Source organism: Nicotiana tomentosiformis, chromosome 2, assembly GCF_000390325.3.
Source record: "Nicotiana tomentosiformis chromosome 2, ASM39032v3, whole genome shotgun sequence".
Taxonomy (NCBI): Eukaryota; Viridiplantae; Streptophyta; class Magnoliopsida; order Solanales; family Solanaceae; genus Nicotiana; species Nicotiana tomentosiformis.
Window position 1 is genome coordinate 68,827,332 of NC_090813.1, and position 12,639 is coordinate 68,839,970.

The window sequence follows — 12,639 nt, forward strand, 5'->3', positions numbered from 1 at the left end:
TATATTTGTATCAAATAATCACTTGTTATACTTAGCCCCACGGTGGGCGCCAAACTGTTTACCCGAAAAATCGGATAACGTTGAATTTATGTATGGTTCTAAGGGTAAGTAAACTCCGTTGATCTGAAGATAACAATACACGTATTTATGATGCAAAATAGAAAATGATGAACAAAGATACTTAGTGAGCTTTAGAAAGATAAACACAATGAATTCTTAATCCCCCCGGAAGATGTCTTCTATTACAATCTATCTTGCCTTTTATAGCCAAGGATCACTACTTTATCTATAGCAACATAATGGAATAATATTACTAGATGACCCATGATGGTGTGTCTCCTCCTTAATTCCCGCTAAGATTCTCTCCTTTGGTGCGGTTGTAATAGCTTTTTGTCTGTGAGCTCGATACAGACTCGAGCTCGATGTCGGATCGGAACCTCGGCCTTGGTTTCGAGCTTGGTGATCACTTTCGGGCATCGATGTTCGGGACCTGTATCGGTCGATGTTACCTCGGTCGATTCGGACGCCCCGAGCTCGACGCCCCCATCTCGGAATTCGTTCGGGTTCTCCATGAAGATACCCCTTGACTGAGATGCCATCCTCGATCAATCTTCATGATCGAGGATCGGTTTTAACCGTATACAATTATGCCAAGTAAAGATGGACAGACAAGTCACACATCATACAGCATTCAAAAAGAACGTGTTTTAAACTCCAGGAATCTAACGCCTTTTTGGGGCAAACTTTCAGAAGACTTAATAAAGTCATGTCGTCTGCCTCTGGAAAATTTATAGCCCCTTATTCACGCACTGGTTTGCCCCAATTGCCCTCCTCCCGACATTCTTAACAATTTTTTATCCTTATTTATAGCTGAATACTTCATTCCTTATTTTATCTACAATTTTTATTATATACTACAAAGATCAGTTGTATCCATGGAGAAAGCCAACTCTTTTATTCTTTCTGTTATCTTGCAATTACTCTACTTGTTAGTGGCATGCATAGCCACAAACATAAGCACAGATCAATCAGCTCTTTTTGCCTTAAAAGACAAAGTTACTCTAAACTCTTCTCATCCCTTAACCCAAAATTGGTCTTCTCAATCTTCAGTTTGTGACTGGATTGGAGTCACTTGCGGCTCTCGCCATCATAGGGTGAGAGCACTCAATATATCAAACATGGAAATTGTTGGAACCATTCCACCACAGTTGGGAAACCTCTCGTTTCTCGTTTCTCTAGATGTGAGCAAAAATAATTTTCTTGGAGACATCCCTCAAGATTTGTCTCGTTTACGTCGATTGAAGGTGATTGATCTGGGATACAATAATTTCAGAGGAGAGATTCCAATGTGGTTCGGTTTCTTTTCTGAGCTTCAAATATTAATTCTTGATAACAACGGTTTCACTGCTATACCTCCTGCTTCTATTTCTAACCTGTCCAAGTTAGAAACTATCAGTGTTAGAAGCAATCATCTTCAAGGTAATTTTCCCAAAGATATTGGCAATCTTCAGAGTTTAAAGGAGCTGGTTTTAATCAGTAACCAACTTACTGGCGCTATTCCATACTCCATTTTCAACATCTCCTCGTTGGAGACTTTAGCTCTCACATATAATCAATTATCAGGGAGTCTTCCTGCAGATATATGCCGCGGTCTGCATAAAATCAAGAGCATTACAATAATTTCCAACCAGTTGAGTGGTCACATTCCAGCTAGTTTGCCTAACTGCACAGAACTGTATGAGTTGTCATTGTCATACAATAACTTCAATGGGATCATTCCACCAGACATTGTAAACTTGGAGAGGCTTGTGATCTTAGCCCTTGGGGGAAACAACTTGCAAGGTACGCACTTGATAGGAGTAAGTACTTTTCTCAATTTGCATTTAGAATGCTTTGTTAGCATTTATAAACACGTGATCTATAGAAAATTGTGACGTTTAATAGGAGTAGTAACATTGCATTTTAATTCAAGAAGTCGTGTTGCTCTGCCCTCATAATAATAGCCCCAGCCCTGCTCTATTTACAATCCTAGGTAGGCGATTGGACGTACATGATGTTTGGTTGGACGAACCTTCAACCTTTAAAAATAACTTCGGGAAAAAATAGAATTATTTTCAAAATAACCACTATGGGAACACCTTTTTCAATACAACTAAATATCAGTCCCAAAATAGTTGGGTCAGGCTATATGTAGGGGTGGCAAAACTAACCCAAACTCATTTGACACCTCCAACCCGTCCAAGTTTTTATGGGTTTGGGCTAGAATAGTTTTGAAGATGGGCTGGTTTGGGCTAGTCCAAGTTAACCCATCTCAAATCATCAGCCCAGATGGACCCATGATGATGCACAATTTTGACCCATGGAAATGCTCTATCTTAAGAGTTATACCTAAACACATGTTATAGCTTCAATCTTTTGTTCACCATATAGATATAGAGATACATACTTGGTTGTGCTAAAAGAAAAGAAAAATCTGTAGATCTTGAATACCAGTTGTCCGGACATATCAAAAAAAAAAAAAAAAAATAGTTGTTTAGATATATGGTTCGTAGGTAAGATTCTATACAGAATCTTCGTCTTAGTGCAATTATTCAGTTTCTGCAAAAATTAAAAAACACTTCTGCAATAATTTTCAATTTTCGCAAAATTTCTCTAAATGAAATTTGGTTGATTTTTTTTTTTTTCATTTTTTTCCACCTATCTTTTGAAACAAACGTCAATTATAATCCAACAGTTAAAACAAATGCTAATAAGTAATGATACAGTTGATCAACCTTGACCGATGGATTAAGTTATGAAATTCACACTTCTCTATCAGATTTTCATCATTAATTATTTTCGATAATACCTGTTAATGATAATGTTTTGACATTGTAATTCTTTTTGTTCATTACTAATTACTCTAGGATTCTTCCACATCATTATTTACAGTGACATCTGTAGGCTTTCATCATCCTATGGTGAGAATATAGTAAAGATTTGTTTAAAAATTGAGAATATTGTAAGGATTTGGGTCAAGTTGGACGGGTTATGTTAGACCCATTATTTAGTTTATCTTGACCAAACACATCTTGACCCAAATGATCTTTAGGCATGGTTGGGCATTAGCTCATTTATTTACTCAGCTCATCTTGACCCGCCCAACTTCAGCCCATTTGACACCCCTAGCTCTATGTATCATCATTAACTATGTTAATGCATTTAAACTGATCTCACGTGGAACAACTTTTTCAATAGCTTTCTTTTTTAGATTCTATGGACTTGAACTATAAGTCTATCCTTTAGAATATGCTCTCTTCGGCTTTATTTCCGAAATTAAACCCATACTCAGCTATTTTCATTTTTTTCAAAAAAAAAAGGATTCAGTGCAGAAAAGGGTGTTCTTCTGGCTTACCACACTTGGTATGCAGAAATTCACTAGTGAAGAACATTCAGTGCCTGCTGCAGACATGCCGAACAACGAGAAATTCATGATTGTTGAAGCGTGGAAGCATGCAGATTTTCTTTGCAAAGGCTATATCTTAAGCGCTTTAGAGGATGACTTGTACAATGTGTATAGTGCGATGAATACTTCGAAAGAATAATGGGACGCACTTGATAAGAAGTACAAGACTGAAGATGCATGCTTGAAGAAGTTCGTGGTTGCCAAGTTTCTAGACTATAAAATGATAGACAGTAAAACTATTGAAACCCAAGTTCAGGAGCTTCAGCTTATTTTTCATGACCTTATTGCTGAAGGTATGGTCGTGAATGAAGCATTTCAAGTGGCTGCAATGATTAAAAAATTGCCTCCTTCGTGGAGAGATTTCAAGAACTATCTTAAGCACAAGCGCAAAGAAATGAAGTTGGAAGATCTTGTGATTCGTCTCAAGATTGAGGAAGACAACAAAACAGCCGAGAAGAAATCTCGTGGAAATTCAACGATCATGGGAGCTAATATCATTGAGGAGACTGCTCCAAAAAGTAAGAAGAGAAAGAGGTCTTCTGGACAGACTAAGGAGCAGAACAAAAAAAAATTCAAGGGCAGTTGCTACAATTGTGGAAAAACCGGTCACAAAGCCCCTGATTGTCGCCTCCCGAAAAAGTATAAGAAGAAGGGACAGGCCAACATAGTGGAGAAGAATTATGATATTGATGATCTTTGTGCAATGCTTTCGGAATGCAACCTAGTTGGAAATCCGAAGGAGTGGTGGATTGACTCTGGAGCCACTCGACATGTTTGTGCTGTCAAGAAAGCATTTGCGACTTACTCTACTGTTGGTCCCGAAGAAGAGCTTTCCATGGGAAATACTGCAACAGCCAAGATTGAAGGTTATGGAAAAATATTCCTGAAGATGACTTCCAGCAAGGTGTTAACGCTCAACAACGTTCTTCATGTTCCTACTATTAGGAAGAATTTAGTTTCTACTTCTTTGCTTGTTAAGAACGGATTCAAATGTGTATTTGTTTCTGATAAAGTTGTTGTAAGCAAGAATGAAATGTATGTTGGAAAGGGCTACCTCACAGAGGGCCTCTTCAAACTAAATGTAATAGTTGTTGACAGTATGAATAAAATTGCAGCTTCTTCTTATTTATTGGAGTCAAATAATTTATGGCATATTCGTTTAGGACATGTCAATTACAAAACCTTGCGAAAGTTAATTAATTTAGAAGTGTTGCCTAAATTCGAGTGTAATAAATCAAAATGTCAAATATATGTTGAGTCTAAGTTTGTAAAACATCCTTATAAGTCTATTGAAAGGAATTCAAATCATTTAGACTTAATTCATACTGACATTTGTGATATGAAGTCGACACCATCTCGAGGTGGAAAAAAGTATTTTATTACTTTTATTGACGACTGCACTCGATATTGTTATGTTTATTTGCTTAATAGTAAGGATGAAGCAATTGAAGCATTTAAGCAATACAAGAATAAAGTGGAGAATCAATCGAATAAAAAGATCAAAATGATTAGAAGTGATAGGGGTGGAGAATATGAATTTCCATTTGCAGAAATATGTTCGGAATATGGAATTATCCATCAAACTACTTCACCTTACACACCTCAATCCAATGGAATTGCGGAAAGGAAAAATCGGACATTAAAGGAAATAATGAATTCTTTATTAATAAGTTCCGGATTACCGCAGAGTTTGTGGGGCGAAGCTATCCTTACAGCTAATCAAATACTCAACAGAGTACCCCACAGCAAAACGCAATCTATTCCATATGAAAAATGGAAAGGAAGAAAACCCAACTTGAAATATTTCAAAGTGTGGGGGTGTCTAGCAAAGGTACAAGTTCCTTTACCTAAAAGGGTTAAAATCGGACCAAAAACTATTGATTGCATTTTCATTGGATATGCTACAAACAGTAAAGCATGTCGATTTTTGGTTCATAAATCTGATAATCCCGAAATTCACATTAATACGGTAATGGAATCAGATAATGCTGAATTCTTTGAAAGCATTTATCCGTATAAAACTGAATGTGAGTCGTTAAGTGAAAGACCTAAACGACCTTGGGAAGAACCAAAGGAAAATATTCCAAGTATAGAAGATGCAAGGCGTAGCAAACGTCAAAGAACATCTACTTCCTTTGGACCAGATTTTGTGATATTCTTGCTTGAAAATGAGCCTCAAACTTTTAAAGCAGCTATGTCATCTTCTGATTCAGCGTTTTGGAAAGAGGCAATCAATAGTGAGATTCAATCAATTTTGGATAACCATACATGGGAATTGGTAGATCTTCCTCTAGGAAATAAGCCTTTAGGTTCGAAATGGATATTTAAACGGAAAGTGAAAACTGATGGCACTATTGACAAATATAAGGCAAGACTTGTTGTCAAAGGTTATAGACAAAACGAAGGCCTTGATTACTTTGACACTTACTCGCCAGTAACGAGGATAACATCTATTAGGGTGTTAGTGGCAATAGCGGCCGTGTATGGTCTTGAAATCCATCAAATGGATGTTAAAATAACTTTCTTAAATGGAGAATTAGAGGAAGAGATTTACATGGAACAACCTGAGGGTTTTGTGGTAACTGGTAAAGAAAAGAAAGTGTGCAAACTTGTTAAGTCACTTTATGGACTTAAACAAGCACCAAAACAATGGCATGCCAAATTTGACCAAACAATGTTGGCAAGTGGGTTTAAAATCAACAAGTGCGACAAATGTGTTTACATTAAAAACACTCCAGGTCATGAAGTCATTGTTTGTTTATATGTTGATGACATGTTGATAATGAGCAAAAACATGGCAGATATAAATTCTACTAAGCGCATGTTGGCTAGCAAATTCGATATGAAAGACTTAGGAGTTGCTGATGTGATCTTAGGAATCAGAATTCACAAGACTCCACAAGGTCTAGCATTATCACAGTCTCACTACATTGAAAAGGTACTTGACAAGTTCAAGTATTTGGATTTCAAAATTGCCAAGACTCCAATTGACGTGAGTTATGCACTTCAAAAGAATGAAGGTAAAAGTGACTCACAATTGGATTATGCAAGAGTATTAGGAAGTTTGATGTATATCATGAATTGTACACGACCAGATATAGCATGTGCTATTAGTAAACTGAGTCGGTTTACAAGTAATCCCAATCACATACATTGGATGGCAATGAAACGAGTTTTGGGGTATCTCAAACATACCCAAAATTACGCTTTGCATTATAACAAATATCCCTCCGTGATCGAGGGATATAGTGATGCAAATTGGATCACTGGATCATCTGAAGTTAAATCCACGAGTGGATATGTTTTCACAATTGGGGGTGGAGCAGTGTCTTGGAAATCATCCAAACAAACGTGCATCGCCCGTTCTACAATGGAATCTGAATTCATAGCTTTAGATAAGGCCGGTGAAGAAGCTGAATGGCTCCGGAATTTCTTGGAAGATATTCCATTTTGGCCCAAACCTTAGGCACCTATTTGTATACATTGTGATAGTCAAGCGGCAATAGGCAGGGCAGGGAGCATTATGTATAACGGAAAATCTCGTCATATACGACGGAGACACAATACCGTTAGACAACTAATCTCTAGTGGTGTTATCACAATTGACTACATAAAGTCAAGAGATAACGTGTCGGATCCACTTACAAAAGGCCTATCTAGAGAGGCAGTTGAAAGATCATCAAAGGGAATGGGGTTAAGGTCTAGGACAAGTCATCATGACGGTAACTCTACCTAGCAGACTGGAGATCCCACGAGCTAGGTTCAAAGAGATCAAACAAAGTTATGAATGACGGTTCAACATTGTCAAATAACTCAACCCATTCTCGTGATGAAGACAATGTTCAGAAATCGAGGTAAAGCATTAAGGCTTTTTGATGAGTCAACAAAGCTTAAAGATTTTTTAATGATTTGCTAAGTCTGGCAGGATATGACCAGATAGTGTGTCTATAGGATTACACGTTTAGAAATCACCTATGTGAGTGTGAAGTGTAAGCCGCTTCAAGGGGAATGAAAGTAAAGGCCCATTCTCTAAGCACTCATGAAACCAGGCGGTGTTCATGGCTGAAACGAACACAACCGTGAGAACCATAGATGGTTAAGGATTGATTGTGTGACTTATGTTGTCTAGGTATACAACAAAGCTCGACGGTTCAAAGATATCAAATCTACCGATTGACCGAGTATATCCGATATAAGTTCACTACGGAAAGTTCAAAGGGAAACCTACTTATCCAGATGCAATTAATTCTTGCATGTAAAACATACACGTGTCCGTGCATTCCTTTATTTTATAGCCATTCCCCATTCATGTGGGGGATTGTTGGGATTTTAAGCTTGTGTAGCTTAAAGAGGGTGAATGAGAAATGGAGGAAAAATGAAATATTTGAGTTTCCCTTGGGAAAGGGACATTGTCCCATATCGGAGGAAGAAAAGGCTTTTGATGGGTATATATATAATTGTTCTTCTTCTAGCTCTTAAAGAGTTAAGAAAAAGGCAAGCCTCGCGCCGTCGTCGTCATCGCTCGCTCGGCTCGGCTTTGGCTTCGGCTACGGATTTGGATTTGGATTTGGATTTAGTCAAAGATTCATTGATTGATTAATCTTTTTGGACAAAATTCCTTTCAATTATTTAATTAATTAATTAAATAATTAACGAAAAATTCAATCCGGAATAACCCATGACCCGCGACCCGGTTCGGTCAGGCCCGTTTTCTTTTCCGGATTATTTTAAATATATTTTTCCCGCAATATTTCAAACACCCCTTTTCAACAGCCATGGCTGTTTCTGAAAGGTTGCAAACCTTTTCAGAAACATTGCCATCAACACTATAAATAGAGTTTGAATCCCAGAATCTTTCCTTACGAAATTTTCTGAGCTTCTTCTTCTTCTTCTTCTTCTGCACAATATTTTCCAGTGTGTTTTACGACCATTGAGTGGTTCGCAGTTCATCAGAGTTTTGGTACCTATACACTGGTGAGTTAAATCGTTCTATCCTTGGAGGATATATTCCAGCACCTCGGGTACTTGAGGGGAATAATTTCCTTAAGGACACACTGTGTATTCAGTGGGCTCGATTTATTCCTATACTGTTTTCTTGTTTTCCAGAATCTATTTTGTTAAACAAGTATTACTAACTTTCTATTTTGTTTTTCCCAGAAAGTTTAATTCTTTATTATAGCAATACAGAATAATAACATACGGAACATGACATCGCTATGGATACTTAATTTCAAGACCAACAACTTAACAGGTAAGTTTCGAGCAATGTGTTGTTGTTTGGCCATCCAGATATACTCTTTCTGAATGGTTTCATGAAACAAAATTAAAAATAACATTAATCTAAATCTTTTTGCAGGTGTTATACCCAAAGAGATTGGGAACCTTCACAAGTTGGAGACACTTTATTTGCAATTTAATGAATTAAGTGGTTCCATACCGGAAGAGCTCTTCAATATCTCTACGCTAAGAGTGATGTCACTTGCATTTAATAACCGTTCGGGTAGTCTTCCATCTGCTTCAAGCTACTGGCAAACAAATCTACATTATCTGCATCTTGGTAATAACAGCATAGATGGGGTTATACCCAGCTCAATCTCCAATTCTTCAAATCTAAAGGAATTAAATCTTAACCACAACAAATTCAGTGGCCCGATTCCTAACTCTTTGGGGGATTTGAGACAGCTTGAACGTTTGACGTTGTTCGAAAACAACTTATCATCTCCGCACCTAAGTATCTTAACTTCTTTGGCGAACTGCAGATCTTTGAAAGTGCTAGAGATAGCGGTTAATCCTCTTAATGGTGTTCTTCCAGATTCCATTGGCAATCTCTCCAGTTCTCTTGTACTATTTGATTTAGAGGAAACTGAAATTAGGGGAGAGATACCATTAGGAATTGGTAATTTAAGTAACTTAAAACACTTTTTCCATATCCGGCAATGACTTGACTGGATCAATGCCAAGAACATTCTGTGATTTACACAATCTTCAAGTATTATATATTGAACAGAACAGATTAAGTGGACCCTTACCGGAGTGCCTTTGCAAATTGCCGGAGTTGGGCTTGGTTCGTTTGTCTTATAATCAAATATCGGGTCCAATACCATATTGCATTGGTAATGTTACCTCTTTGAGAAATATTTATTTAAATTCAAATAGGCTCACTAACATACCCATGAGTCTATGGAACCTCAAAGATCTTGTACAACTTGACTTGTCCAATAATTCTTTGGTTGGTTCTTTACCTCCAGATTTTGGAAATTTGGATGCCATCACATTAGTGAATTTGTCGAAGAATCACATTTCAGGAAGTATTCCAACCACAGTTTGCAGAAACTAATTTATCTTTCTTTGGCTTTTAATGAGTTACAAGGATCTATTCCTGAGTCACTCGGAAAAATGATAGGTTTGGAATCAGCTGATCTATCCAATAACATTCTTTCAGGTATGATTCCAAAATCATTAGAGGCACTTCGGTATCTGAAGGATTTCAATGTATCATTCAATAGATTAGAAGGTGAAATCCCAAGTAAAGGACCTTTTAGCAGTTTCACCTCTCAATCTTTTATGGGAAATGAAGAGTTATGTGGTGGTTTCCTTTTCCGACCTTGTAAGGCTAGGTCTGTTCATCACTCACGGAGAAGCAGATTTCTTCTGATTGTACTTGTCCCATTGGTGGTTTCATTAATGGGACTTGGCTCAATTGTTGTGTTCATGTTCAGGAGACGTAAAAATGTTCCAACCCAAGTCGAATCCTTACCTACAACAACCATACTAGCCAGGATTTCATACATTGAAATTGAAAGGGCAACTCAAGGGTTCGACCAATGCAACTTGCTAGGCCGTGGAGGTTTCGGTTCTGTTTACAAGGGCATCTTTGCGAATGAGATGGTATTGGCAATCAAAGTGTTTAATTTACATATTGAAGGTGCATTCAAGAGTTTTGATACTGAATGTGAAGTTCTACGCAACCTTCGCCATAGAAATCTTACCAAAGTTATCAGTAGTTGTACTAACATGGATTTTAAAGCATTACTTCTAGAGTACATGCCCAATGGAAGCCTAGAGCAATGGTTACATTCTGATGATTACTACTTGAATATGATCCAAAGATTAGACATAATGATCGATGTTGCATCAGCTTTGGAATATCTCCATCATGGTTATGCAACAGTCGTTGTACATAGCGACTTGAAGCCTAGTAACGTCTTGCTAGACGAAAGGCTGGTTGGACACGTGAGTGACTTTGGCCTGACCAAGTTATTAGGAGAAGGGGAATCTATTGCTCATACTAACACACTTGCAACGATGGGCTACATTGCACCAGGTAACTTTCTGTTTTGGTTTTTTATTATCGAATATAAAGTGCTAATGTATCAAATAGTACGTAATCTTTTGTTTTCTAGTTTTATGTAATATATCACAGATTCATGAAAAAATGGTATTGAAAACATCGAAATATAGTGCCCATTACAAAAACAGGACTGTTGCTTTTAAGCACCACGTGCCGGAAAACACTTTCTAAATGCTCAGACTAATTTTATGAACAAACAATTATGCGGTTAGATAGAAGTGCGGCATTTTTTTCCTACTAAAATGACCAAAATGCCATTAAAGATGTTAATATCAAACAATAGATTATTGCACGACTTTTCATTTCCGATACAAATTATTATATCTTTCAATTCATTTTTAAGTTTTAAATTGAATAGATAAAATTATCTTAAATGAATATAAGTTATTTATTGAAATAACATAGTAGTAATTAATATATGCCCAACTTATAGCTTTTGGCTTATGTTTTGCTTAAAAGTACAAGAAATTTAAACAGTTTTTTTTTTTTTGGCTTGCCAAACACAAATATCTTATTTGCTAGTTTTAATGTAACATATCACAGATTTTGCATGAAATATGACAATGTCAAACCCTATATTCATGCATCTACGACAATTTAAAAAAAACTGCAAGTTTTTGTTTCATTTGATTGTCTTACTCTTGGTTCATTTTCGTTTTACCTTCAGTTTTATTTTTAAATTTTTTATCTACTCAATATAGATTTAGCTTTTTTTAATATCTTCCAAATACAAAGATATTACTTTCGTTATTTATTTAGTTTGTTAAGAAACTAATTCACTCTAGTAACATTGGATCAGAGTATGGATCAGTAGGATTAGTTTCTAGAAGATGTGATGTGTACAGCTATGGCATAGTGCTCATGGAAACATTCACAAGAAAAAAGCCATATGATGAAATGTTTCAAGAAAATTTGAGCATGAGGAGTTGGGTCTGTAATTCAGAGGATATTATTGATGCCACCTTATTGGAACCAGAAGAGATTGATTTCAAGAAAAAGTTGCATTGTATGTCCTCTATTTTGGAGTTGGCATTGAATTGTACAGCTGAATCTCCTAATGAGAGGCTGAACATGAAAGATGTCCGGGCAAATATCAAGAAGATCAAGCTGGAATTCTTTGCGAATGATGTAGCAAAGTTTATGTGATGGTAAGTATCCAGCTTTTTCGTCGATATTCTCATGTCTTCTGGATAGAAATGATTATTTTCTTGTCTATACCATATATAAATGTAGAAAATGAGCATTTTCTTTCATACAAATATCTCCCTTGTAGTAAAAAAAGAACTGAATTGAAGGACATCTTTTTAAAGAGTCTTAATTTAAAAGGCAAAACAAAAGGAAAACAAAGTCCAATGAGCCAACTAAGAAATTTAAAGTTCAAAAAATTAAGAGTTTCATTTATCAAAGGAAAAATATGAAAATAACTCAAGTCTCTCTTACTAGTAGTATATTTTTGCGTTCGTAACCATAGTGAATGAGCCAACTCATGTTTGATCCCTTTAATTTTGAACAGGTGGTGCCGCCTTTTCCTATGGGTGACACCAATTGAGATGACAACCAACATTTGGTCCGAGATTTGGACTTTTCTTGTTTATTGTGCTTTTCTCTTGTGCGTGTTTAAGGTTTGAGTGTGTGTGCGCGCGTGTCAAATAACTTTAATAAATAAGTGTGTACTGAAGTTGGTATGGAAATACCTTGTATAATATTGATGATCATTATTATGTAGAATCAGCTTCAAGAGTCGATGAAGAGCAGTGTAAAATGTTGAACTACAAGCTATAGGCTCTTTTGGTTACCAAGTTACACTTAACAGCTTGGCTACAGATTGAAAGCACAAATATAG

General features: G+C 36.6%; 2 protein-coding genes across 2 annotated transcripts; both read left to right on the forward strand.

Annotated features, from left to right (window-relative positions):
* Positions 1-793: 793 nt before the first annotated feature.
* On the forward strand, positions 794-12,599 carry LOC108943410 (probable LRR receptor-like serine/threonine-protein kinase At3g47570). Its single transcript, XM_070193489.1, has 6 exons — positions 794-1,859; positions 3,360-3,544; positions 8,620-8,696; positions 8,802-10,769; positions 11,596-11,944; positions 12,310-12,599. Exons 1-4 carry the CDS (start codon positions 936-938, stop codon positions 9,383-9,385), a joined length of 1,770 nt encoding a protein of 589 aa, XP_070049590.1. The 5' UTR covers positions 794-935; the 3' UTR covers positions 9,386-10,769; positions 11,596-11,944; positions 12,310-12,599.
* On the forward strand, positions 9,842-11,942 carry LOC104099105 (probable LRR receptor-like serine/threonine-protein kinase At3g47570). Its single transcript, XM_070193490.1, has 2 exons — positions 9,842-10,769; positions 11,596-11,942. The coding sequence occupies exons 1-2, from the start codon at positions 9,842-9,844 to the stop codon at positions 11,940-11,942; spliced, it is 1,275 nt and encodes a 424-aa protein (XP_070049591.1).
* Positions 12,600-12,639: the final 40 nt, after the last annotated feature.